The following is a 27,609-nucleotide window of genomic DNA, read 5'->3' on the forward strand; positions in this document are numbered from 1 at the left end:
CCATTTCTTTTCTAGGACAAGTAACGGGATCAAGTTCCATTTTCTCAATTTTACACAAATGGTAATGCTGGCTACATTTTTCTATAATTCACATCATTCAACCCAGTCAATCATTACCAGAGTTAATGTGCTAAGAAAATGATCAAACAGATATATAAGTTCATCATCCACTACAAACCAATACTTGGTCCCAAAATAATTAGCTCCCTAATGAGGGACATTTTAATCTAGGCTAAATCTGCAATCCTATTACCTACTGCTGCAACATTTGTCTGTTGGCAGTGGTTCTTTTGCTCAAGTTCAATTCATATTTTGTACCCATTTGTAGTGGCGATTAAGTTACTATGTTTCAGGATATACTATGCAGTCAAAGGGAGCATTTTGGCCTGCCCCCTTTCAGTAAAAACCAGCATAAATTAGACCAATAAGTTAAAAAAAATCTGTTATAAAACGTAATTTGAGCATGATAGGACATTATCGGTCATTACTTATGCCAAGTGATTAGCCTTCTAAACAGCGAGGCCACGTAGCATGTAACTGAGCACATGTAGAGCTCAATGTAAAGTGCCCGAGGAACTTCCAGACATGTTCAATAATGAAGTGAGCTTCTATATGTTACAAAACTCCATGACACAGAGACACAGGAGAAACCGAAAGATAAGACTAGCCCACCTCAGCACTCACAAATTACAAGACATTGGGTGTGAGTATGTAAAATGACCTCCCCTACCTGAGGTACTTAGAGGTTATGAGATGCATTAGCGTATGCATTATTAAATGACCTAGCTAAGGGAAGCATCACTATTACTGCTTATACTTAGGGTTTGAGGCATTAATGATAATGGACTCTTTTCATTTGGGCCAGTAAGCAACCACCTAGCAACCACCCAGAACACCATAACAACCACCACACTCTGGCAACCTCCCAGAACATCTTAACCCAGAGGTTCTCAAATCTGGCCCTCAAGGTACACTTTCTTGCAGAGTTTAGCTCCAACCTTGATCAAACTCACCTAGCTGTAACTTTAGGTGGGTTCATGCTATGTTGTAATTTCCACAATTGACCCATCGCTGGGAGTTTGATTGACAAGCGATCTAACCAATCGTAATGCCGAATCTGCCATTTTGTCCGACAAAGCGGTCAGGAGTTAGAAGATTAACCTTGGTGGACTCGAACTTGAAAAATGGTGTGTACTGACATCTTTCCGCGTTTGAAACAACATTCCTTCTCATGTTCATTTATGCTTATTTGATGCTATACATTAACTAGTAGGAAGAGATGATCGGTTCACGAGCCGCTTGAGCTGAGGCGCTACAGCGATCTGTCACGACACATTAAAGATCCACAAAATGTTTTTTATTGTTCAAATTTCAAAAGCTGGGACTTTGCAGGAAAGTGGACCTTGATGGCCAGAGTTGAAAACCCCTGCCTTAAACTTTTGGCAGCAACACTCACCTTTAACCAATCAAAAGTGAAGAAGGCTATGTATGTTTGCATTCATTTTGTAGGTTTCACTTTATTTTGATGGTCCCTTTAACACATTCTGTTGACTATAAGTAACGTTGCATCTACATGTCAACTAACTCTCATTAGAGTATTAGTAGAGTATTAGTAGACTGGTAGGGTTAGGGTTAGAATAAGTTGATATGTACTTACTTATGTAGAATGTCTATAGTCAGTAGAATGTCTGTTGGGTGACCATCACAACAAAGAGTTAGTAGGTATTAAGCAGACGGTCTACTGATACCCTAATGAGATTTAGATGACATGTAGTTGCAAAGTTACTTATAGTCAACAGAATATTCAAAAGGGACCATCAAAATTAAGTGTAACCATTTTGTACCTTATTAACTGGTATGGATATATTACTAACTCAAAGCAAAATTTAGCTAGACACACAAGGGAGAATTTACTAAGAACAAGAGTTGGTTCCATTTTATTTGCACATGCTGCCTGCACTGGTTTAGCATCTGATTAACCAAAGACTTTATGCAAATCAGGTAAAGTAAAAATGCTAAAATTGTGTGCTACAACACTTCTAGATTTGCCTGGTTATAACGATCATATACATAATTTGCTGAATTATTTCAACCATCACAATAGAATGTATTCCCTTATAAATAAAATTGTGTTTACCACAGTGATAATAGCAAAAGGCAAATAGCAATGATCTTTGTGAACAGGGTACAATCCATAATGAGGATAATTTACATAGAAAGGAAGTGGCTTTCCATCAGAAGAATGAAAATGACTTAATTTTAATATGGCGTAACACTGTTTTACAGCATTTAGCACCTAGCTAAACCACATTGCCGGTGCAGTGTTTTGCCCTGAAATACTGTGCACAAAAGTGCCGCAATTGTAAATGTAGTGCAATATAGTCAATTCACCCTACATTTGCATACCTGTTTTGGCCAGATGTCATCTCTGCCTGCTTTGCATCCAGAGAGCAACTTCATGAAAGTGCTCAGCACTCTGAAACATTTTAAGATAATACATTTTGCACTATGGTAATGCTTGTCTCCTTATTTCACCTTTTTGAAGAACAAAAGTCGAAGCAACTTGAGGAGAGTAAGGAAACAAGAGCCAGGACCGCCAGGGAAAGAAAGACAAGAGACCTGAGCTAATTTACAAGGCTGTGAGCGGGTTGAGGTTTCAGTTTAACCTTTGCAGGGCAAAATATACAGAGGAAAAGAAAATCCAAGCATTGTTTTATGAATACACATTATAAATATGCACATTAAGAAGTCAACAATAGCACTCCACACATAACTTTTTATCCAACATGTGCTGTTACTCCAAACATGTTACATTTAACCTCACATATTATAAATACATGTACTTCAAAAAATACCCAGCTATTACTATCTACCAACTGTTTCATAAGGCCAATTATTGTCATTGAATCAAAAACATGTAACTGATCTTTACCTGACACTTTGGATGCAAATCAGAACCACATCCCATACATTCTTGTTGTGGCTAAGACATCTATTACACACATGCACATGTACACGTACACATTCAAAGCACCAAATTGCAGCCAAACCCACAACTGAAAGTAAGCAAATCACCCGAATTTGTATATCTAGCCCTGCCCTTACTAAGTTAATCTAAGGCATTGAAAGAAATGCTTTCAGCATACACCTCAGATGCAATACAGCCAGGTTCACCGATAGCTCTAATGCTTGTCTTTTATAAAAAGCAAACCAAGTTTTTCTATATTTGCCAATATATTCACAAATACTGCAGTTTCTGCAATTCTACAAGAACCTATGAACACCTGCTTTAAGGTCCAACTTTCAAAGCAAAAGGTAAAAGCCCACACCATGCAAGTAAAGTAACTTCAACTTACAGTTCGCCGCTGTCTCTACATGCTCAGGTATCAATCAGTCATAGCCTTCCGTCACAGAGGAAGAAGACTGTGCTAGTTACTGCCTACAGTTAGGTTATCTCTCTGTTTTATGTATTATTCATCAACAAAAAGTAACACAATATTGTACAATATCCCAACATGCTTGGCTTCTGACTGTTGCTTTAATGTCACCTCGATGTTGCTACTTGGCTGAGGTGACCTATGGATGAAGGCAAGCAATATCATTTGCTGATAACAGAATAAAACAGGCAACTGTTTGGACACCCGTACTGTAAAAGGTGCAACAGGGCATGACTTCAGGCTATAAAATAGTGTGATAGAGTTTCTACCTACAGTGCACGCACTAGGTAAAAGGAGGGTTAGGACCGACAGCTTGATTTCTTTGAGTTTTATTGCCAGAATTCTGTGTTTTGACTTAATAATGACTCTAACAGATGGTAAAGTCTGCTCTGTTGCAAAGATTTAATGTTACTTATCTATCTTAGAGAGACATCTAGTGTCTCTACCTCTGATAATGACAACACCATGACCTAGCAGACAGGGTTAATTCAGTATAAGTATGGTGAGTATAGATAATTTTATTTATTTATTAGATACTGCTGCATTTGTATGTTCATAGTTTGTCAAGCTCAAAGACCTTTATCGGCAAAAACAAAGTCTGCAGGGAATTTATTGTCTCAAATTCACCTGTCCTGCATGCCATTAGAAAGCCCCCCCTGACTCAGCTGGGACTCAAACTGGCAACCTTCTTGCTGTGATGCAACAGTGCTACATACTAAGCCACCATGAGCCAAAACATCTTTAGCTTCTTATAATTTAACTGCAAAAAAAGGCTTTAGCTGAAGATATTGCCACCTAGACAAACTTACAAACTAAACAGACAGACTTTTTACATTTTTAATAAGAAAATATGAGTGGTTCTTGCCCGTGTAAATGCTAAGGTATTGTGAGTGGTTGACAGGGCATTGCTATGTGGTTAGGTGTTTACTCATTGGCAGAAGTCACAAAATGCCACTCTATATATAACTCTCTATGGCTAAATTCGAACTGTCAGTATTTGAGATTGACAAAGCAGCTTACAATAGCGGTGGCCAGTGTTAGGAGCAGGGCTCTGAACCGGTTCAAGGAAATATAAAGCTTACATAATAAATAGTTTAGCATTCGTCTCAAAAATGGAAACAGTTGGATTTGTGCTGAATGAGAAAGGTAGGCTTCAGATTCACTTTAAATTAATTCTTATAAATAAATCTAAATCTTAAAACTAAATCTTATTTAGTTTTATTTCTAATAAATAAACCTGTTTCTTGCCTTGAATAGCAACAGAAGCTGGAATGGCGTTAAAAAAAGAAAAGATAATTTTTTTTTTTTTTTTTTTTCGTTTTGGCTTGACGTTTATTTAGCCTGAATAGGCCAACTGTTAACTTTAGATGTTTTGTGGTAAACTAAAATAGGGCATAAATTCATAATTTATGTTTACAAACATTATAAACAAAGCTATATAGGCTAGGCTATTTGTAAACATTTAGCTACCGATAAACATTATTTCTGAATAATAAAGTGCGACTTATATGCGACTTATCTTTTTTCCTCTCAGGAATAGCGTCGGTATTTTTAAACATGCAACAAACATTTTAAAATATCTTGAAAAAATACTTTAATTTATAAACATTTTGTTTTTCCTTTTGTTTAATAGGTTTACATTAGGACAGAATCTTGTTATAAAGATAACTGTAAGCCTATTGGCTAAGACGGCAAATAGGCTACTCTTTGTTTCTTAATAAATAAAATGCTGTACGTATTATTATTATTATTATTATTAAGTAGGCTACATGCAAACAAAAAAAAAGTAAAATAAAATAAAATAAAATAAAAATAAGATTTCTGTAAATCCAGTGATAAAATGCAGTTTTCGGTGATATAGGAACATGACTAGTGACTGGTCTGTGACCTTCTGAATTTATATAAACAGCAGGCTTATAAGGAAAATTTAAAAAGATAAAAAAAATAGAATCAATTAATTATGTATAATTTACTGCCATTGTGAGAATAACATGTAATTATTTAATCAATAAAAAAGTAACTGTAGTATGATTACGAGTATTTTAAAACATAATATTTTCTAATTACAAGTACTTAATTTTTTTTAATCTGATTATGTAATCCAGATTACATGTAATCAGTTACTACTGAGCACTGCTTGTTACCATGGAAGGAATATTGACTAAAGTAATATTAAAGATGGCGACATCCATAAGACTGGAAAGTCTTATCACATGTGACACAACAAGATTTCAATCTTGGTTTAGTAACTAACAGATGTGTAGATATGATGTATGTGTCATGTGAAGGTTTTAGATCCAGACACTGTCTTCCACTGGAGCTGCGGTCAGTTTTGTGGTCTGCACGCAACATATGCTCCCCTCTCTACTCAGGTATAAAAGCTGCTGTTAATTAAAAATTGAATGATGAACTTGCATGTCATTAGGACTCTTGTTGTTTCAAATGTGAGAAGACTTTAGCCCTGAGGGTACTATCTAACCTCTTCGCACAATCTCTTGTCTACGTAGGCCTCCATCTTCGCTGTAGCTTGCATGCGTTCCGGTCTGTTCTGTTTATGCAGTTTTTCTTTTGACTACCTTGTGAATCGACGCCCCCAGGGCACGGTTGCCACCTTGTAGATAAACTAATTACTGCAAAAAAAATTAAATGCGGATCTGAGACCTGCGTGTACGTGTAAAAAGTGAACTATACTTTGGGCTTTAGCAGTTTTATGGAAGTCATCATCTTTGATATTTCACTGTCACTGTTGTTACAGATAAACCATTGAACAGGACATTTTGATACTCACACCTCTAAGTAAATGCATTTGCCAAGCCAAAACACAGTCAGAGTGAATGTAGATTTTTTCAAACATTTTATCATCTATTCATTTTAGGGTTTTACAGCCTGATGTCATTTGAGAAAGTGTTTAAGTTCCACAAAGAACTTTTAATCATCTAGTGCTTTAGAAAATGATGTATATTCTGGTGCATGTATATGCTTTAAAGAACTTAGAAACCAAAACACTGACATAACATTTCCAAAGAGCCACCTCAAGAACTTTATACCGCTAAAACTATTTCTTGATATGAATATAGTGCTTTGCTGAACCTAAGGTGTTGCTAAGACCCAATTTAGACCTATCGGTTCATAGATTTGTTGCATGCCACATACAAATACAAGCCATCAATCTACCCTTCTCTGCATCAATCAACACTGACTTAAAGTCTTTCCTGAGCTTCCATTCTCTCTTTGCTTGACTGGACGCCTGGTAAGTTACAGCATTCAACTCCCATTATAACATCCAATTATTGGCAAGCATTGACAAGCATCTTCTTCTTTGTCAATCAATTTCAGCAGCCTTTCACACTTCACTGGGGACAACACTCACCAACAAGGGCTGAAGCCCAACCTCTATATGTGTGCGTTTATCTGTGTGGTCTGCAGAGATAGAGCGTTATACCTGAAGAGCTGCAGAAAGCTGAAATATTTATGGCTGCTTCTCTGTTTCTCTGGTTTGTTATGAAGCTCCTGTGGTGTTCATTAGGTCCCTCCCTTTCCCGTGGTTCAGTTTTCACACTGGAGGAGACGCCAGATGCCATGCTGTTCACTTGCCGTGTGCAACCCAAAAAGGCTCCATTAGAAGATGCCGCTACCTCTTCCTGTGCACCTTGATCATCTTGTTTGAGACTCCCTGCCTCTCTCTTCACACTCTCTCTCTCTCTAGCACTTTCTATCATATGACTAGCCCAGGCAAACATCATAATTCGAAGCAGTAAGGCAAAGCCAGCACTGATATTTCAACCTCTAGAAAGAGGACCATCAATCACAGGCTGATAGGAGGACCATAGGCAATCAATAACTCTGTATGAAGTCGTCCACATCCCGACCCACAAGGAGGCCCCTCATCATGCATCACGGTGACACCTCCCCGCCTCCCTTTCAGGTCTCCCTGGCCTCTGACGGCCTTCATTTCCAAAGGGGCCCAACTTGATCAGCCTCTTTAAGTGGTGCTCCCTCAACTGGATCTCTCAGGCTTGAGTTACCACAGCTAAAGTGCCAAATTTCCTGCTCTGTTGGGTTACAAATGGTGCAGTCCAACCCACAGGCGGAGACACAGCAGTGGCCATAATGACCCCATGATTAGTGTGGGCACCAGGCCCATAACCTACTTGGACTGAATCTCTGTACCAAGACCAGCCCCCCAATTCTGACAATGAGCCTGACAGACACATTACCTGCTCTGGGCTTCTATTCAAAGCAGAGAAGTACAGTCTCTATGATTAACCAGTGTCTTTTTATGGTGGTTATGATTTAACTAACAAAAATATATGAAGAAATATATGAAACTGTGCTGGCCTGTACAAAAATGTTAAAGGATTAGTTCACTTTAAAATGAAAATTACCCCATATCTAGCTTCTGCCAGACTGCCTTCCATATTCAACTTAGGAAGAAAGCATAATTGACATTGCATCAATTACGTTTTTTTTTTTTCGTAAGTTGAATACGAAAGGCGTAGGATGTAGCGTAAGCGTTTTGAACTGCGAGAGGCATTACACTTTCTTCCTAAGTTGAATACGGAAGGCAGTCTGGTGGAAGCTAGATATTTTACCTTATAATTTGTTAAATATGGATATTTTTGCATCCGTAGACACAGTATTGCACAGAGAGCGATTAAGCGATGCAAATGTATGATGCGATGATACTCTTGAATCGAAATAAAAGATCCCCATGGAGATATTCACACCGAGCGCGATCAATCATGGCGAGACAAAGCGAGATTTTCTTTCCAATCAGTGTGTCAATTTTTTTCCTCATCGCCCCATGATGAAATGGCCCAACCAATTAGATTTAAGCTTTTAATCCCATGCCTGGGGCCATTGCTATTGGACAAAAGGGCGAGATTGGTGGTGCTGTTTTGAAAACCAGTGTAAACACCAAAGAAAAGTATTCAGGAGGAGATAAGAGAATGAATGTTGAGTTCTTGTTATCTTTGGTGTCTGAGAACAGATGTATTCATACATGTTTACTTATATTGTTTAATATTTCTATTCATTTTCCACTAAATTATGTGATCTGAAAAGCTTGGAAATCTCAGAAATTGTTGTGTTTGATGCTAATTGTAACTCTAATGCAGCTGTTACCCAGCTGTGATTGATAGTTTGTGTTTCTAGTGTAGTACCAAACTTTATCTTAATTTACTGTTGTAACTTGTGCAGCGGAAAAGGTTAAAGCCACATGGAAAATTATGAGATACATACATGAGGAAAAATGCATTCTCGGTCAGCGCCACCTATCATGGAGGTGTGAATTAGCCAAAGGCGATCAATTGTTTCACATTCGGTGTGAAAGCACAGTCCGTTGGCAATTCACTACGCTTTATCGTGTCACGCTCAGTGTGAAAGGGCCTTTAGTCTTAGAGCTGCCCCATTAATAAGCTATTTAATGAGATGATTGGATGTAACCAGATGTTAGTGAGACAATAAAGACAAAGCTACTGACTGAATTCCAACCAGCCCATGCAGTGTTTAACTATTCTGCAATGTATCAATCATATCAAGTTGCCTTCTGTATTTAAAAGGATTTCACAGGTTGCATCGTCAAATGTGTGAAATTATCAGCAAGACCCTTTCAACGCAGGTTATGAAGATGAATTAAAGTCTGAAATTAAACAATACTGCGGAACACAGTCCATTGGACTGTGGGCTGATGCTTTAGGCATATGTCCTACTTAGATTTGCAGTTCATCATCCCACTCAGAAGAACATTATTCACTCTGTGTTTGACATTTTATGTTTGCCACTTTTCCTTACAATGACAATGAAGATCATAATGAGAAAAAGGCCATGCTGACAGATGCCTAATGCAAAATGCTCATTGTTATTAAGATACAATATAGAGCTCATTCCTGTTATGCAGGACATTTTTATGTCCCCATCATGTATGTCATATGTATCAGATAAAATATTAAATTAATAATATAATAAATATAATTGGAATGATGATATTAGTTTTAAACCATTTTGTTATGGGGGGTTTGGGGTGTTAGAGCACTGAAATTGTTTCCTTTAATCCGCAGAAGAAAAAAACAAAACAAATCAACCTACAGCAACGATTTAAAAGTAGCCCCACGGACTTTGCAACACTGTCAGTTAGGTTGTCTCACTTTTAACCATTCCATCCAGGATCAAAAAAATCCAACTTCAGCTTTTAATTCCCATCTAATTCTTTTGAAATCCTGTTCATTTTCTTACTACTGTGTTAATAATAAAATGTGGAAATAATCAAGTCAAGTTCACCCTTTTATAGAAATATTTCTCTAAATTACAATGCAAGCATAAAGCTATACAGAATTCCAAAGGGGCTACATAACAGGAATGAACTGCAATTTTGATTTCAAATTTTGCTATTTATGCAAAAGGGAAAAAAATCTGACCTTTGTCTCGTCATGCATCATTTGTGTACACTATTAGCTTCAACAACAGAAGACACACAGCTGTCTCTTCATATTCATCTCATCATTTTTTTTCTTTGCTTCTTTCCACAATCAGTGCATCACAGCTGGAGATCCAGTGTATTTACACAGGCGTCGTGATTGTTTCCATACACACTTGAGTCTGAGCTGTTGTGAGGCAGGTGTCGATTCAAATGGCTTTGCCTCAGGGTGACAAGCATGTCAAATTCATCAAGTCCCCCACCACTGATGGGCCACCCAAGGTTAATTTACTCATCAAAGTACAGATTTGACTTTTTGTGATTTTCCAATATCTTAAGTTAAATGCTCTTTTTATCGTACACTAAAAAATTCTGGGTTGTTTCAACCCATGGTTGGGTCAAATATGGACAAACCCAACCATTGGGTTTAGGAATTTAATTTAAAATTTTAAACTAATGGTTGGGTTTGTCCATATTTGCCCAAATATAGGTTGAAACAACCAAGAGTGTAGGAAATTTAAGACTTCCAAATAGAATTCCAAATTTAAATAAATAAAATTGTGAAAAAATAACTAAAACATCTGAAAGAAATTGTCGCACTTACCTAAAAGTCAGTAGCTGCCAAGACATTGCTAAGGTGTTCTGAAGAGGTTTTAGCATGCTAACCACATACTTTAGCATGTGGTTGCATTTTTTTTTTTTTTTTTAAATCTTACAAAATTTCTTACACACCTCTTGTCAGTATGCCAAATGATTTGAGATATCATTTATGTGTGTATCACAAAAGTTTAATAGTTAGGCATACGTGTTTGTTTATATCACTAACCCTAAGTATGAGCAATAGACTTTAATTATTTCTGTGAACTGTATCAGAAGGTGGCCTCATGTCCTTCACCATGAAAAAAACACTACAATTACCATTTCATTCCTTCTAACCATTTCAATCATTTTCAAAATACAACTTCTCGAGGTTGTGAAATCCCATAAAAAAAAAAAAAATAAAAAAAAAAAAATCAATCAATCAATCAAGATCTGGATTTATGTAGTTGGAAGACAATAAATATTCATTGCAAGAATAGTATAAAAAGACTGAGAAAAGGCTAACAGTGAAAGATCAATGTAAACCCATAGTAAAGAAAACAAAATCATAAATGAGATCTTTAACATCGCATTTGTTTCTTCAAGATAACTTTTTGATAAAATAGAAAGCAATTTGAGACTTTTGCTTAAGTTTCCTGCTTGTCAGATATTGAGAAAAAGACCAGTAATCTCTCACATCTCCTCTAGATTCAGAAGAAATCTCAACAATATCACAAAATTTATTGAGGTGCCAAGATGCCAAAGTCAGCAATCTCAAGATGCCCTCAAACATTTCTCAAGAAATGTCTTCAAGACCAAATCTGTGCTGTGTTAATTCTTAGATCTCTAAACTATTTGTATTTCTCCAAAGAAATATTAGGAGAAACATCTGAGACAAAGTTAAATTAAATAAAGTATAATTAATGTTTTCATTCTATTATCCAGATATGCAAGAGAAACATCTGAATAATAATAATACATTCTTCTGGGAAACCTGCAAACAATTCAAAAAGACACTTCCCTGATCAGACCAATCAATTATTCTAGTGTCTAGAATACACTAGCAAAATTCTGTTCTGACCGACATTAATACAAGTTTAGTGCAAACAGTGGTGGTGAAGATGATCAATGTTTTGCCAGATATATGAAGACTGAATGAACAACGTTTAAGATTTAATGATGGATTCCTTGAAAGATATCAAATCTAGTGTATCTATGGTGGAAATAGATTATAGCGCTTACCAGAGGTGAATGCAGCTGTCTCCGGACATGGTTGGACAGTTCTGCACTGAGCGATTTGGATATGTGTGGCTGCTTTTAACACAATTATCTCATCCAAAGTGAAGTGGCTTCAGTGGGTGAAAGCATCTTAGCCCACACACTGGACTCAAGACCAGATAATCATTATAATAACCGTCATTCAGAACAGCTCCATCATAAAATGTCATTTGGGTGAGAATGTATAAGAAGTTCACCCATTGGGAAACAAGGACAACACATCTGAAATGAAAAACATGCATTATGACACATTGCTCAGGCATTCTTGAATAGCATGAGAGACTTCACTTGCAGTTCAGTTATGTTTTATTTAAGCTTTACGTTTACTGATGTTTATCCAAAAATTTCTCAACAAAAATAAACAAACAAAAAAGGACACAAGTGAAACAATTCTTGACATACAATAAGAGTCTAGAGTTATAAAATAAATTTGGATAGCATAGCTCAGATATTAGATCATGGAAGATTTGATGAGAAATGATTGCGATCTCTGGCAACTGATTGAAGACTTATCTTACCAAATCCAAACAAACTTTGAGACATTATTGGAATCTCTTCTGAAACTTAATACTAGAGGAGACACATGATGAATGGGATCTTTCAACAGAATCTCATGGCAATTACTAACTATTTAACATTTTGGCAAATTGGTGGCTAATCCGTATGAATTTGTATGATCGCATTCTTTTGTACGATCTGCTTACACCCCAGGGATGGATATGTTTAAAGGTAAACCTTCATGCTTACTTCTTTTTTAATAATTGTACTTTTTGTACAATTAACATTGTAGGAACTCATACAACTGGAACTGTAGGAACTGTGTAGTAAAAACTTTCTAATGGGTTTACTGAAAAAAATTGGCTCTGAAAAATTCCAGTCTGATAAAGGCCTATATTGTAACCAATCCATTTGAGACATTTGGAAGTTAATGTGTTCACTCCTGAAACTCATTACTTATATAAGTGGTCCTACTCACACCAACTCCGAGCAGGATTCGAACCAGTGTCACCAACACTGGAGGCGGGCGTGCTAACGGATGCTAAAGACCCCAGCCTCTAGCATTAGTTACTAGTGTGCCTCTTGAGGCCAGGAGACTGAGGTTTACTTGCACAGCTTTTTACTAGCTGTCCTCCATTACACTCACCTCCTAAACCTCACTCCCAACTCAGTCATGGCACCAATGTAACTGGTCCTACTAGCACTGTTCCAATAGGGATTCAAACCAATATCACCGGCATTGGAGGCAGGCGCGCTAACAAGGACGCTAAAGACTGCAGCCTCTAGCATCAGTCACTAGTGTGTCTCTTGAGCCCAGGGGAGTGAGGTTTACTTGCACAGCTTTTTACTAGCTGACCTCCATTACACTCACCCCCCTAAACCTCACTCCCAACTTGGTCACGGCACCAATGTAACTGGTCCTACTAGCACCGCTCTGAGTGGGATTCAAACAAATGTCACCGGCATGGGAGGCCGGCGCGTTAACAAGGACATTAAAGACCGAATCCTCTAGCCTCAGTCGCTAGTGTGCCTCTTGAAGCCAGAAGAGTTAGGTTTACTTGTATAGCTCTTTACTAGCTGACCTCCATTACACTCGCCCCCCTAAACCTCCCTCCTATCTGGGTCACGATACCAATGTAACTGGTCCTACTAGCACATCTCCGAGCAGGATTCAAACCAACCTTTACTAGCTGACCTCCATTACACTTGCTAATCAACTGATCAGCCTTCATTAAAATGCTGTTAATAAACAAAGACGTCAACCTGAAGATTGATTTCTGAATTCTGAAATTCTAAATTCTCTTATATTTTTACTACTTCTGCTATGATAGAGACAGTGTGTTCGTAAAAGATTTGTGAAAAGCCATAGATTCTCTTAGCAGGTTTGATGGGCACTGAAGGTTGCAGGCACGCGTCAATAGACTGATGTGGCCAATGATGAGGCCATTGTCGTGCGGGGGGACGTGAGATGAATGTGTTCCTGCTGGAGCGCCGCTAAATCTGCTCACCATTGTGAGGGCCTACTGGAGCATGACTCCCCCCAGCTGCTGCTGGAGATAGCAGATGTACTGCTTTATAAGATCCCTATTCACACAAGCAGATCAATTTGACCACTAATATCATATTACATTACTTTCAGATTTCTGACATTAGAATTCTGTCTCTTTACTTTCTCTCAAATGTTAGTGTTTTCTTGCTAATAAAATATCATTTTGTAAATGTTTGATAATTAAAAGCAGGTGTTAACTGCATCTCACTAAAGTACTGGTGAGAATTAGTAAAGTGATGTCTTTTGCTGATAAGCGCATAGGGAAATCTTCAATTTACAAATTCTCACATTACAGACTCTAGTTCCACACAAACATTTCTATTAGGGCTGCACAATTAATCGAATTTCTAATTGCGATTTCTATGCCACGATTTCGTAATCGTTCAAAGGCGCGATTACAAGGAAAAATATCCACTTACATTATGCTGCGTGTTTAAGGTGTGTTTAGAGCATGTTACATCGCGAGAGGTGAATCACGACTACTTCAGAATGTAAAAGGTCTAATCTAGCACAAAAGGAGCTACCAATGATGTAGGTGTACACTGATATGTCAAACGCATGTGAAACACCAGTACCCACCATTTTTAAAAAGCTGTGTACACAGCCTATGTATTTATTCCACAAACTAACTCTACAATCATGAAAAACAGCAATGGGACCTTTCATCCTTATGTTAAGGAGAAAATCCAGCGCGACTTTGAGCAGACCAAGCAAAACAAGATTAAGTATTTCTGCTAAGCTAGCGACATTGGGAATCAACCACACGGCAAAAGCTAATACTTTTTCATACGGTCTACTTTCTTTGTATAACAGTTCTATCTAATAACGTATTAGACAGGACTGTTAAACAGATCGTAAACTAATGAAGACAGAGAATGTGAGCACTGTGTGCTCAGGATCTGTCTAAACTGTTCTCAGCGCTGTCAAAATAAAAGTCCGCCGCGCCGTCAAAATAGAAGTAACAACAACAAGCGCAGTTTATGTCACTTCAGGCCCTAGGGGAACATTAGTTCTCAGGGAAATACACTGGTGGCCTAGTTCCTATATCCAAGTTCCAAGAACAACCCGAAGCAAAAGCCCCTATTATTATACCATGCATACCATAATAATACTTTTTATTATTATTTAAAAAAGAAACCAAACCAATGTATAGTTGACATTTGAGGTTTAATGTTATAGAAAAACAATAAAACATTTCAGGAAGAGTGTTTTCAGACTGTTTTTTTATTTTTATACAAAAATATGGCATGCAGTTGCTTCAAACAATGGTGTAAAGCTATTCAATACATCATTCAATGTAAACTGTGATAATCGTAATTAATAATTGCAATTACAATTTCAAGAGAATAATCGACAATTATGATTTTTGTCATAATCGTGCAGCCCTAATATCTAGTGTCTGGTTCACCTGACAGTTTTGGAAAGTTAAAGTTGGCATGAAATGTAAATTCACCTGATCTATTTTCTAAACATATGCAATGATCTTATTGTGAACAATTCATCCATACAAAACTCATTTAGAAATGAAATTTGGCCATGCAATTTCCAACCAAAATATAACTACTTCAGTTACATCACTACTTTAAGGTTAGTTAGAGATACAACCACTTTTAATAATCCCAGTACAAAACCCAGCACACTACTGCAAATTAGATTAATATAAACAAAACAAACATTAACCCTACAAAATTCAGACAAATCACACTGTGAAACACATACCCACATTTAGTCTGTGCTTCATTTGTGAGGCTGGTTAACACGGGCTGTTGAATTTTACTGCATTTGATCTGGTTTGTTTGAAGTCATTATGCAGTGCCTTGATTGAATCTATATTTATAGACATCTTTGATGTACAAATTGAATTCTACATTTCATCTACATATTAAGTGAACTTGCAGTTTCCACAGGAAATTGTTCATCATTTCTTTAATGATTTGATCAAGCCTTTAATATCCCCGAATAAATCCCCAGCTTATGGGAGAAAACAGTGAATTAACAAGGTTAAACATGCCTTACTTTTATAATTGCCATCAAAATTCCCAGTCTGTAACTCAGGGGTGTGCAGTCGGCTTCTGAAAGATCACTTTCCCGCAGAGTTTAGCTCCAGCACACCTCAAGTTTCTAGTGATCCTGAAGACTTTTATTAGCATGGTTCAAGTGTGTTTAATATGAGCTAGAGCTAAATCTGCTGAAAGGTGGCCCTTCCCTGCTATAACTAAACCTAGGTCATTGCGAATTTGGACAAGAGCTCTCAACGTGGACTTTTAAATATTAATTAAAGCAACAAAAAACGTCATAAACCATGTCCAAGTACAGTTATGCCTTTTCACAACCTCTGGTTTTGCATTTCTACCGAGTTGACAACTAAGTAGATAGCTGGAAATGATGTTATGTGTCAGTGAGAGGCCCTTGACAGAGTGTAGCTAAATGGCTCATCAAGCCTTCAGAGTTGTATAACACTTTATCCATATTAATCCACCAGAAGGATGAGTCTTACTCCAGCATTATGAATTCTGCAATATGACTAACACCAGTGTTGTTAAAAAATTGTCGTTGTTGCTCATGAAAGTCGTCACCATGATGTTAGTGTGTAAAGTTCAGTCCTCATCAAATATAATTACATTAAATTTACATTTAATCATTTAGCAGACACTTTTATCTAAAAGCAACTTACAAATGAGGAATACAACAAGCGATTCATCTTAAAGGGTTAGTTCACCCAAAAATGAAAATTCTGTCATTAATTACTCACCCTCGTGTCGTTCCACACCCGCAAGACCTTCGTTCATCTTCATCAAAAATATCTTAATTTGTGTTCTGAAGTCTGAGAGGTTTCTCTCTCTCCATAGAGATCCAACGCAACTACCACTCCAAGGTCCAGAAAGGTAGGAAAAAGACATCATCAAAGTACTCCATGTGACTCCAGTGGCTTAAACTCAATTTTATGAAGTGACACGAGTGGACCTTGGAGTGGTAGTTGCATTGGATCTCTATGGAGAGATAGAAACCTCTCAGACTTCAGAAGATTAACGAAAGTCTTATGGATGTGGAACGACACGAGTGTGAGTAATAAATGACAGAATTTTCATTTTTGGGTGAACTAACCCTTTAAAGAGGCAATAAACACGAGAACTACTAACTGTAATGGAGTACAAGCTAGAACAGGGAGGGATTAAGGACTAGTGAGAGTATAGACAAATGAATAGGAGTAGTACCTACTCAGATAATATGTGGAAAGTGGCCCAACAGGAGCAGGATTGGACACCCTTGATCTATGATATTCTGGTCTCTAGATATGGCTATGGGTCTATGGGATTTTTTCACCTGTTTTATTGTCCGATCTCTGAAAGCTCAGAAATGTAAACCTCTCCTCAACAAGCCCTACAATTTGACGCATCATTCATGTAGCACAAACGCTGCAGGGTGAGTTACACAGCAAATTTCAGTACTCAGGGTTAGTGATTTGAACAAACATCTTACCCTAAGAATGAGCTAAAGAAAATTATGCTTATCTTAGTGCAAACCATTAATTAGGAATAATCAAAATCAAATCCTATCAAAACATGTATTTGGGTGTCATCTTTTGCTGGACCTCTACATTGCTGCCTAAATCATAAGAAATGACATTATGAATGTGTGGGTTGGTTGGTTGGTTCACGCTTCCCCCAGGCCTGAGGGAGGATTTTCCAGCCGTCTCATCTAGTTCTTTCCCCGGTTTGATTTGTCTCTCAGCTATCTGAGTCACCTCGCCTGAGCACGACCAACAGCCAGCCAGATTCACGTTTATATTTCACTACTCCCTCCTGCAGATACGCCACCGTGAGGTAATCGCATTTGACACAATCAATGGAAAACACCACAAAAACGGACAGAAATAGTATCCATGCTAGAAACTCATTTATGGGTACAGCTACAGAAATATTCCATTTCAGTCTTTTCAACTGAAAGCAAAAGGTTACACACAGAATTGTAGTATCAGTGGTAGTCTAATGCAAGCGGCACTATTGCCTATACTGCCGTTCAAATTCAGGGTAAAACTCATCCTCCATCCTTTCAGCTACAGGCATGAATAATACCTCAAATAATGAGTTATAATAACTCACACAGAACTTGTTTTTGCATTCCATTGTTTTTATATCTATCTAAATATGCAATGACAAATGTCTTTGACCGTTGCGCTTCAATATTAATATTATAAAGCGACAAGAATATTTTTGGTGCGCCAAAAAAAACGAAATAAAGACTTATATAGTGATGGCCGATTTCAAAACACTGCTTCATGAAGCTTCGGAGCGTTATGAATCTTTTGTGTCGAATCAGCGGTTCAGAGCGCCAAAGTCACGTGATTTCAGCAGTTTGGCGGTTTTACACGCGATCCGAATCATGATTCGACACAAAAGATTCATAACGCTCCGAAGCTTAATGAAGCAGTGTTTAGAAATCGGCCATCACTATATAAGTCGTTATTTTTTTTGTTTTTTTGGCGCACCAAAAATATTCTCGTCTCTTTATAATATTAATATTGAACCACTGTACTCACATGAACTGATTTAAATATGTTTTTAGTACATTAATGGATCTTGAGAGAGGAAATGTCATTGCTGGCTATGGAGGCCTCACTGAGCCATCGGATTTCAACAAAAATATCTTAATTTGCGTTCCGAAGATGAAGGTCTTACAGGTGTGGAACGGCATGAGGGTAAGTAATAAATGATATTATTTTCATTTTTGGGTGAACTAACCCTTTAATAGACCTCAAATGTGGCTTATCATCTGATACATGTAAGTAGTAGCAACTTTACATGGCTGTTCGCTTTAACGTTAACCTAGAAAAACGTGGGCTATTCAAGTGTTTCTGTGGAGTGTGAAAGCTGAATAGTAGCATGCTTACTGCATAACAGCTAACATGGAGGCACCAGTGCTATCACTTGCACTTAAAATACTCCATTTTTGGCATACAGGTAAGAGTAATACAGCTTTTGAATCTGTAAAGAGTCTACTTTCATTTGTGTGCACTTACAATAACAACAAAACATTGTGCTTTTGTAAAATAATGAAAGCAAACAGGGTGCGCTTTCTGCCGTCTCTCTCTGCAAACTTGAGCGTGACAAAAAAAAAAAAGAACCGAAACTCCATGTAAACTTACTTACCTCACAGACATGTAAAATATATCAATAGAAAGCAAAATGTCTGCTTTTAAATGAACCAATTCAAATGGAAAACAAATATTCTCAGGTTATGTAATCCGTATGAAACATGCATATATAGCCGCGTGCACTACTGCGGAGATGACGAGTCAGCATCGCCAACCTCATCATTGCAGCCCAAATACACAGAAAACACTAGTTTATCAATTAATTATTAAAATGTTAAAGCAATCTCCTTGCTGTTTTTCCCCAACGCATTCATAATCATTACTTCTGCCGGTGTGATGTGGCAAGCTTTATGCGTGCGCTTTAGCGCTGATTAGGCTATGTAGACATTAAAGGCTCATTATTATGGTTTATATGGTTTATTAATAAACATGCGATTAGTCGACTAATCGCTTAAAATTAACGACTTCTAGTCAAACAGAAAAATCTTTAGTCGAGGGCAGCCCTATGACATGACATTCTAAAAAATATGCTGCTCAAGTTATATATTGCTGCCTTCATGTGCTATTGGAATTAGCCATAAATAAGAGTTTCCTAGTTAAAAATTGGACATGAACACCCTCTCAAGTCATATTTACCACTGGGAAGTTGTGGGATAATTTTAAGACCCAAGTTCCCAAGTTAGACTGGCCATAAACTTTAAACATGGCAGAGGGGAGAACGTTTGCTGCTGTGACTGGTATTCTTTTATTAGTTTTTTTTTTCCCACTACAGCTACATCGCCTCATCTTGTCGTTAAAGTAGTGCATATTTACATATAGGCCTATGAATAACCATTTGAAGCATACTATATGTTTTATACACAGTGAAAATAGCCTGTATTTGACCAAAATTCCAAAATTGTCAGCAAGCTGACTATCTAGAATAGTTGACTATCTCTTTATATAGTTGGCAATGAATGGGACGCTAAATATCATTTTGGCTTTAATAAGATTTTCCCAATAAACAGGCAAAAATAAACCTGGTGTCCTCCATGATTCCTGTTCTTTCCGAAAACAAAGCACTTCAATGTGACGAGCTCATAATCACAACTTCAGAAGTGGGAAGTAGGACTTTTCTGATAGCACGTGAAGGCAGCATAAGCCTTTTTTATTATTCCACAGCTCACATCTCACATTTTTCAATGCAAAAACATGTTCTGTGTGAATGGCTTTTACGATTTTCTTCTAGTGGATAATATAACCGACAAAAAAAAAATAAAATCCATAAACTTACACTGAAGGAGGGACCTGAACCACATCTAGGAAATAAAATACCATAAAGACTTGAAAATGGGCTCTTTTCTCACCTAGAAACCACAACACCCTCTCATAGTAGCGAGTTTTGCACCACTCATATTTTCTCCAGGAAAATGTTGTTTTATTTTCAGTATCCCAATTGGTTCACAGAGCACGTGCTGTTACAGCGCTCGCACATGCTCTTAAAACCCAAACATCAGACGTTTCCTTTGTGGCTGAACAGGTGAGCCCATCAGCGTGTCATTAACCAGGCTTATCGTAAGGGTCAAACCGAGAGAAAGTAAAGAATATGGCATCTGCTTATCCCTTTTCCTCGCAAAGGGCACGATTATGCCTTCCGAAGACCATTAACAGGATCATGTAGCGCTTAAAAAGCAAATCATTGCCCCTTACCCGCTGAAATCCCATCGCTCCTCACTGCGAGGCATTGTGTTTTAAGGCACCACCATGTACACAAGCACAAACCAACATGTTTCCATTGGTTACCACTCTGCACCCCATCTATCTGTATTGGCTGATATGACAGGCTGTGATTGGCTGATAATGACCGGCAGTTGACATCATTTCAGTCCTCTAATTTTCCCTGTCATTAACTCCTCAGAGAGAACACCAGGCAATGTTTTTCAGAACACAATGTCACACATATACTAAAAAAGGGCTGGGTTGTAATAATAAAGAAACGAAACCTCCTTATGTCTCTGACTAAAAAAAGAAGTGGTGAGGGGGGACTGAGAGAAATCTCTCTACGTACTTGTTCTTTGCTGACGTCTGTTCTGTCTTTCGTCATAGTGCTTGGAGCCAACTGGGTCGAGGAGGTGGAAAGGGGCGTTTTGCTGCTTTTTTTGCATAATATGTCATCAGCCTTCTTTGTCTTGCTGATTGTAAGCATTGCTTTCCACACACACACACACACATAAACAAAATTAATTAATCACCCATTTTTCTGTAATTATTTGCGATTAATCAAATCTAACATTAACGTTTTTAATATATTTTTATATTATAATACTTTCACATTGAATCTCCAAAATTATGTAGAAACAACATAAAGAGAGTATATTTCAAATATTTGTTTAATAGCATATTTTTATTAAGCACTATAAATGAAGACCAGTATCACTGATACTAGTACTGATACTTTTAAATGGATTTTTTTTATTCCCAATTTTAGCCATTAATTATAGCCATTCTACATTACAGTATAATAGAAAAATGTTATATAACTGAAAAATATAACTTTTAATTTAAGGGAACTTAAAACAAGTTTCACATAAATCCACTGTTAAATAAATGTCAGGTTCAGATTTTTACCTGCCCTGCTAAAATGCACAAAAAAGTTATTGTTTTTGACCGATGTAACCTTGTAAGCAGTGCTTTAAGATGTTCAGGTAGGTCTAACAGGTAAGCCTAAACATAGGCTACAGAAACTGAATGATCAAACACTGCACATACTTCACTGCATAAATTATAAATTGAATATAGAGTAATCCTTTTTAAAGCTACAAAAGTTTTTTAGTCAAGAGCAGTGAGTGATTTTCTCTTTGATTACTGACAGGTTTTAGGGATGCACCGATACCAATGCTGCGTTCCAGGCAACCCGTAAGCCGTGTTTTTCCAACCTTCTACCCGTGAAAGTGCACTGGAATAACAGCTTCTCTTGCCTTATGTGCCGTTTTTCCTCAAATAAGCAAGGAGTAAGCACTTTTGGCCATAGAAATGATTGTAAATGAGCATAAGCCCCGTACGGTCAGCCATGCTGGTTTGTTTACACTCAGGCAGTTTGGCGTCGACTTGCCTGGAAGGCTACAAAGTCGTGAGTCGTGGTTTGAAGTCGTGACTTGCGGGCTCAAAAACCTACCTGGAACGCAGCACAAGCTCATGTACTTGTACTCGTAAAAATACCCTTGATACCAAAGACCGATACCTCACGTGACGTAACTGACAGAATTTTCCGTGCACAGAGACACCGGCGGCAGTTTGTATTGTTTGGAATTTGTTTGTAAATTTCTTTTTATATAACAACAATTATATATATTGGTAATTATGCCCTTTGAAAGTTATTGGACACTGTGAAATTTTTGTTCTTTAAGTTTGTGAGAAGCACATAAAAATTATTTTTTCATTAGAGTAATAATGAAGAAGCTGCCCTACATTCATTAGTCTCACTGTGTTGTGCTTGGAAAACTGCAACATCACCAAAAAAAAAAAAAAAAAAAAAAGAGAGAGAGAGAAATTAATAAATGTATAGGCATTGGTATCGGTATTGGTGAGTACTAGAAAAAAAGTATTGGTACTCGTACTCAGTCCTTAAAAATTGGTATTGGTGCATCCCTAACAGGTTTATTAGGCTGCTATCACTTTAAGACCTGAAGTATACATGACACTGATCTGACAGAAATCCTACACACTTTTTAGCTGATTTAAGACTGAGCTTACGAGGATACTCGACTAAATGGGAACTTTGACATAATTTTGTGTTTTTGTCCGTTCTTTAAGCGTGAAGGAGAACTCAATGAGGTACTGGAGCACTGTCTGAAACGGCATTCTGTGCGTATGTTTCGGGTGTTTGTTCACAGAGATCCGCTTCACAGGCAGCCCCCAGTACAGATTTGAGGGGTTTTTTTTTGCATCTTGTAATGCTTGAATGGTTTACTAACACTTGAATGAATGATAGCATAATCATATACTGTACCACAGCCAAAGGATGACAGAGAAAAAATGGATGCGTTAATTGCGCTAAATATTAATACACATTAAACTGAAAAAGAAATTAAATAAATAAAATAATTATATAATTATATAATGGGAACTAATGGGAATTTGCAACAAATTATTTTTTGTGTATAACCAAAATGTGATACAAACTCCAATTAATTTAAATCTACAGGATGCTAATGCAGAAGAGTCACTGACTTTTACAGTGTTATGCACATACAACTATATAAAGCCTGGGAAGTTATTGAGACTTTCTGGAAAATTCCAGATATACACCCCCTCCTGCCTCCCTGCACGTAATATCTATACAATCTGGCATCCCATCATGCACCTTGCGAAGTTGACACCTGGGGCATAAACCGTAGCTCATGACCCAGAAAATAGAGGTTGTGTCCTTTTTACACTCCACAAGCCTCTGAGCATGAGGGGAAGTCTGCAAACATGGTTACAGACCACACCCAGAGAAGACACAACCACCGAATACACTAGCAGTTAGTATAACATTCCATGAAACATGCCATGAAAAAACAAAAAACAAAACAAACATCAAAACTGCCTCCGCATATTCTCATTACTGTAATGCATTTAGATGTTTTACTGTGGTATAATGTTTTTTCATTATTATTTGCAATGGTAGTTCCCATAATTTCTATAATTCATTGCTAATTAATGGCAGTACAATAAATACTACTATATTTAAATACTCTGCAATTTGATTAATATAGATTTATTTTTTTGGAAATTTTTCGAAAGGTTATGAAAATGCAAACAGTGCAAAAACATGCTTCATTTTCTTTATGAAGCAAAGTATAATTTCTTATTTTTTTCTTTTGATTTTGGATTGAAATCTAACCTAGATATGTTTTTGATAGGTTTATTAAGATTCACCAATATTTCTGTACTGATATCAACATCTCATCATATATGCAAATATTTGATAATAAAACAGTTCCAATAGAAACCAACATGATATCTAAATTGAAGTGGTTTAATCCGGAAGCGTGAAACAGTATTTTTCCATTCAATCTCTGCCGCAATTTTCAGTTTGCTGTGATGATTTTTGGCTCCCCCTCTGGCCCTGAGAGCAGCCATTTTGTTTCTCTCTCTGAAATGGGGGTGCAGAGTGAATCATGTGTCTCAGAGAGACATTCTCCTCTGACAGCCGCACACTTCACAGCTGATTGTGCAGGGCAGGAGACGCAGGCTGCCGGCAGGGCCATCTCAACCTGAATACATTACGTCCCAGCTTTTTAAGTCTGTGAAGACTATTACCCAGAAGCCCTTTGAAAGTTCTTATCAGTGCCAACCAGATGGAGAACATGTGAGCGATGTCAGTACCTGCAGACTTGTTGATAAAACAACACAGCCAGAAATCTGAAATTGAAAAGAGATTGTGAGGTTTACTGGCTTGATTTGGTTAGTAATGAAGTCTTATTAATATGTAATGTTTAATTGTTTAATATGTATAAGGCATTGCATTCTCTGGTACATATTTAGCTCCATTAGTGGTTTTAGGCTAGAGACAATGAGTTAATGTATTTGATGTGCTTTTGTTTTCCTAGGCGTGTGTATGCGTCGTTTCTGGTCAAAGAAGACGTCAACACTTAATTTTGTGGATGCGAGTTACATGATTACAGGACATGACAAAGCCACAGAATCTCACAGTTTGACTTCAGTCCAAGCCCATCATGCATCCAATCAACTCATATCCTACAAATACATCCCCCAAACCCACAATAATCATGTATGCCTGCATATGCCATAAAGACGTGTAACAATTTAGTTTTTACAGCAGAATGCATGTCTGCCCCCTTGTGTCTGAAAATAATTGAGGAAGGTCCAGGGCATATTTCACCCCAAAATTCACAGAAAGAAACAAGAATGATTTTAGGATATCATTGATTTTTCACAGTTTAAATTTTTTTTATGATAACTAAGCACATTTAAATCATACAGTTAATGTGAAAAAAAAGTTAATATTAAAAAAAAATCTCTTTTTTTTAAATATTATATATATATATATATATATATATATATATAATTTATTGTACATAAAATATAATAGATTATTTAATTTGAAGTTGTCTACCGATACATACTGATATATATATATATATCAGTGGCGTGGGGTCCATATAAGCTGCGAATGCTCTGCATACCCAAGCCATTCGTGGACTCGGCAATTAATATTAACATTATAAATTACTATTAAATCCCTTGTTTGAGGTGTACCATAAAGCCCACATGAGCTTTATAATGTCAGTGAACGGGACCAATGAGTGTGAGCTGAAGAAAGTGCTTCAATCCACATCCATTCATCATAAACGTGTACTCCACATGGCTACGGGACATTAATAAAGGCCTTCTGAATCAAAGTGATGCGTTTGTGTAAAAAATATCCACATTTAAACAAGTTATGAAGTAAAATATCTAGCTTCCGCCAGACCACCTTCCGTATTCAATGTACGAAGAAAGTGTAAAACTCTTGCAGTTCACAAAGCTTACACTACGTCCTACGCCTTCCCTATTCAACTTAAGGAAAAAGTGTAACTGACAGGACGCCAGTTTACACTTTCTTCGTGAGTTGAATATGGAAGGTGGTCAGGCGGAAGCTAGATATTTTACTTCATAACTTGTTATATATGGATATTTTTTTTTTACACAAACCCATCGCTTCGCGTCAGAGGGCCTTTATTAACCCCCCTGAGCCGTGTGGAGTAAGTTTATGATGAATGGATGTAGATGGAGACACTTTCTTCAGCTCATACTCATTGGTCCCGTTCACTGCCATTATAAAGCTTGGATGCTTCAGGATATTTATTAATATTATGTTAAAATATAAAGAAGTAAGTCATATACACTTAGGATGGTTTGAGGGTGAGTAAAGCTTGGGCTAATTTTCATTTAAAAGTGAATTAATCCTTTAAACAGTTGCGATTTGAGGAGTGTGCACTAATATCTTCGGTTTCATTCGTTTGCGTGTTGTCTCAAGCACACACCCACAATAAAGAGTGGTGGAACTATGACGCATTTTTGTAGGTCAAAACCCAGAAGCAAGTTAGCATTTTAGCACTTCCGGTTCCGTCGTTAAAGGTCAATAGATTTTTTGAATGGGGTTTTTGGTTAAATGGCTGAAATAAGGTCTGTGGTTAACACAAGCTCAAGATACTATCACGTTTTATTCTACAACATAAAATACATCAGTATTAACCTACCCATGATTTTTTTAAGCTGTTACATAGTTATAGTTCCACCACTCTATTATAAATACTCATAAAAGTGCCACCCAGTGGAACCAAATATTTCAGGAACGGAATATATTGTAACACAGAAGAAACTTTTGTCTGTTTACAGATATGACAAGACATGCACAGGCGATTGACGTATGTCCGCAATTTCCCACAAAATCAATCTGTCAGGTCTAAAGTATAAACACGTATAATAGGCTTAACGTATTCAGTCAGGGTCGTATTCAGTCAAAGTAAGACAAAAAAGAAGAAGGACTGATGAAGTATTGACTTGTTATTTAAATTTTGTTAATTTTGAACAAAAATGTTACATAGTGTACCTTTAAAATGGTTACAATGGCAAAACAGAGCAGTATCTATAGCTGTCCACTGTTTTTTCTGATCATGTAAGTGTCAGTGATATGCTGACCTGCATTAACCAGACACTGTATCATTCTTCACAACTGCTTGCAGGGAAAATGACCAGGATGTAGCACAGTATACCCACTGGTGCATGTGTAGGCCTTTGGCATCCACTTCCTGCTCTGACCCACTTAGAATCGTGTGCTGGTTATTTTAGGACACCAGTCGCACACCCTGCAGCACAAACACACAGCACGAACAATGTTTTAGAGGATGGTGTGGTAGTCCAGAGCCAAACTGGCATGTGATATCCAATACAATGGCTGCAAATGACAGAGAGATTTTGTGCTGGACAAAAACAGCAAAACAAACTGATGAGTGCAAGGACCATCCAAATACCACATGATGCCACTGCATTCCATACTGTGGGGTGATTTGGTAAAAGAAAAAAGAAATCTGATGTTACATTTGATTTTTAGGGGCTTACTTTATCTCTAAAGATCAGTTCTTATATATAATAATGTGGATGGTCTCTTCTGAAAATCACAGGCGATTAGTTCTCTGCTAAAGACTGTTTTTTTCATAGCACCTGGGAATATATTAATATCAAAATAATTTCATTTGTAATTTGTGAGTTTATTTTCACTTGATACATATGGAAATGGTTTATGTTTTGATTATTTCACTCCTGATTTATTTGATAGTTTACTTGATAGTTCTTAAAATGTTATGTAATATTTGTTATGTTTGATGGTTTTTAATATTTTAAGATCAATCAAGGGTAACAATAGTGAATTCAGGTTGATTAGGACAAATTTTTCAATTAATCTAAATGGCAATAAGTGTCCCATTCACCCTTAATTCACCCCCACATGAAAGGTCTTTAAAATATTGGTAAATATAAATAATGATGGCAAAATGGTCAAATGTTTCCAAACCGTTTAATATGATCTTCAAGCAGAATTTGAATTGGAATGGGAAATACGAAAAAAATATGAAAACTCAGAGAATCTTTTGGTCGTGCAAACTACAAATCAGTCACTGTGCAGGAAAAAAAAAAAGTGCACAGAAATGAAGTAAAATGTCAAGAGTGCAAAATAGACATCTGTGATAAAACATACCTGTTCATTTTTGTTACATTTTTATTGAATTTTGAT

General features: G+C 37.0%; 2 protein-coding genes across 5 annotated transcripts in view; one reads left to right on the forward strand and one right to left on the reverse strand.

Moving 5' to 3' along the window:
* Positions 1 to 27,609, forward strand: part of LOC127505693 (protein adenylyltransferase SelO-like) — a 557,335-nt gene that overhangs the window by 187,174 nt on the left and 342,552 nt on the right. The window lies entirely within an intron of this gene.
* The window catches only part of myo3a (myosin IIIA), a 124,200-nt gene that overhangs the window by 92,921 nt on the left and 3,670 nt on the right, over positions 1 to 27,609 (reverse strand). For 2 of the 4 annotated variants that reach the window (XM_051881365.1, XM_051881366.1), the window contains exon 1: positions 11,674 to 11,941. In XM_051881365.1, coding sequence (XP_051737325.1) covers positions 11,674 to 11,702 — 29 coding nt within the window. In that variant the 5' untranslated portion in view covers positions 11,703 to 11,941. Of the gene's footprint in view, positions 1 to 11,673; positions 24,237 to 26,519; positions 26,687 to 27,609 lie in introns of those variants that run through there. The other 2 variants (XM_051881367.1, XM_051881369.1) reach the window with 2 other exon arrangements.

The sequence above is a fragment of the Ctenopharyngodon idella genome, chromosome 23 (genome assembly GCF_019924925.1).
Source record: "Ctenopharyngodon idella isolate HZGC_01 chromosome 23, HZGC01, whole genome shotgun sequence".
Classification (NCBI taxonomy): Eukaryota; Metazoa; Chordata; class Actinopteri; order Cypriniformes; family Xenocyprididae; genus Ctenopharyngodon; species Ctenopharyngodon idella.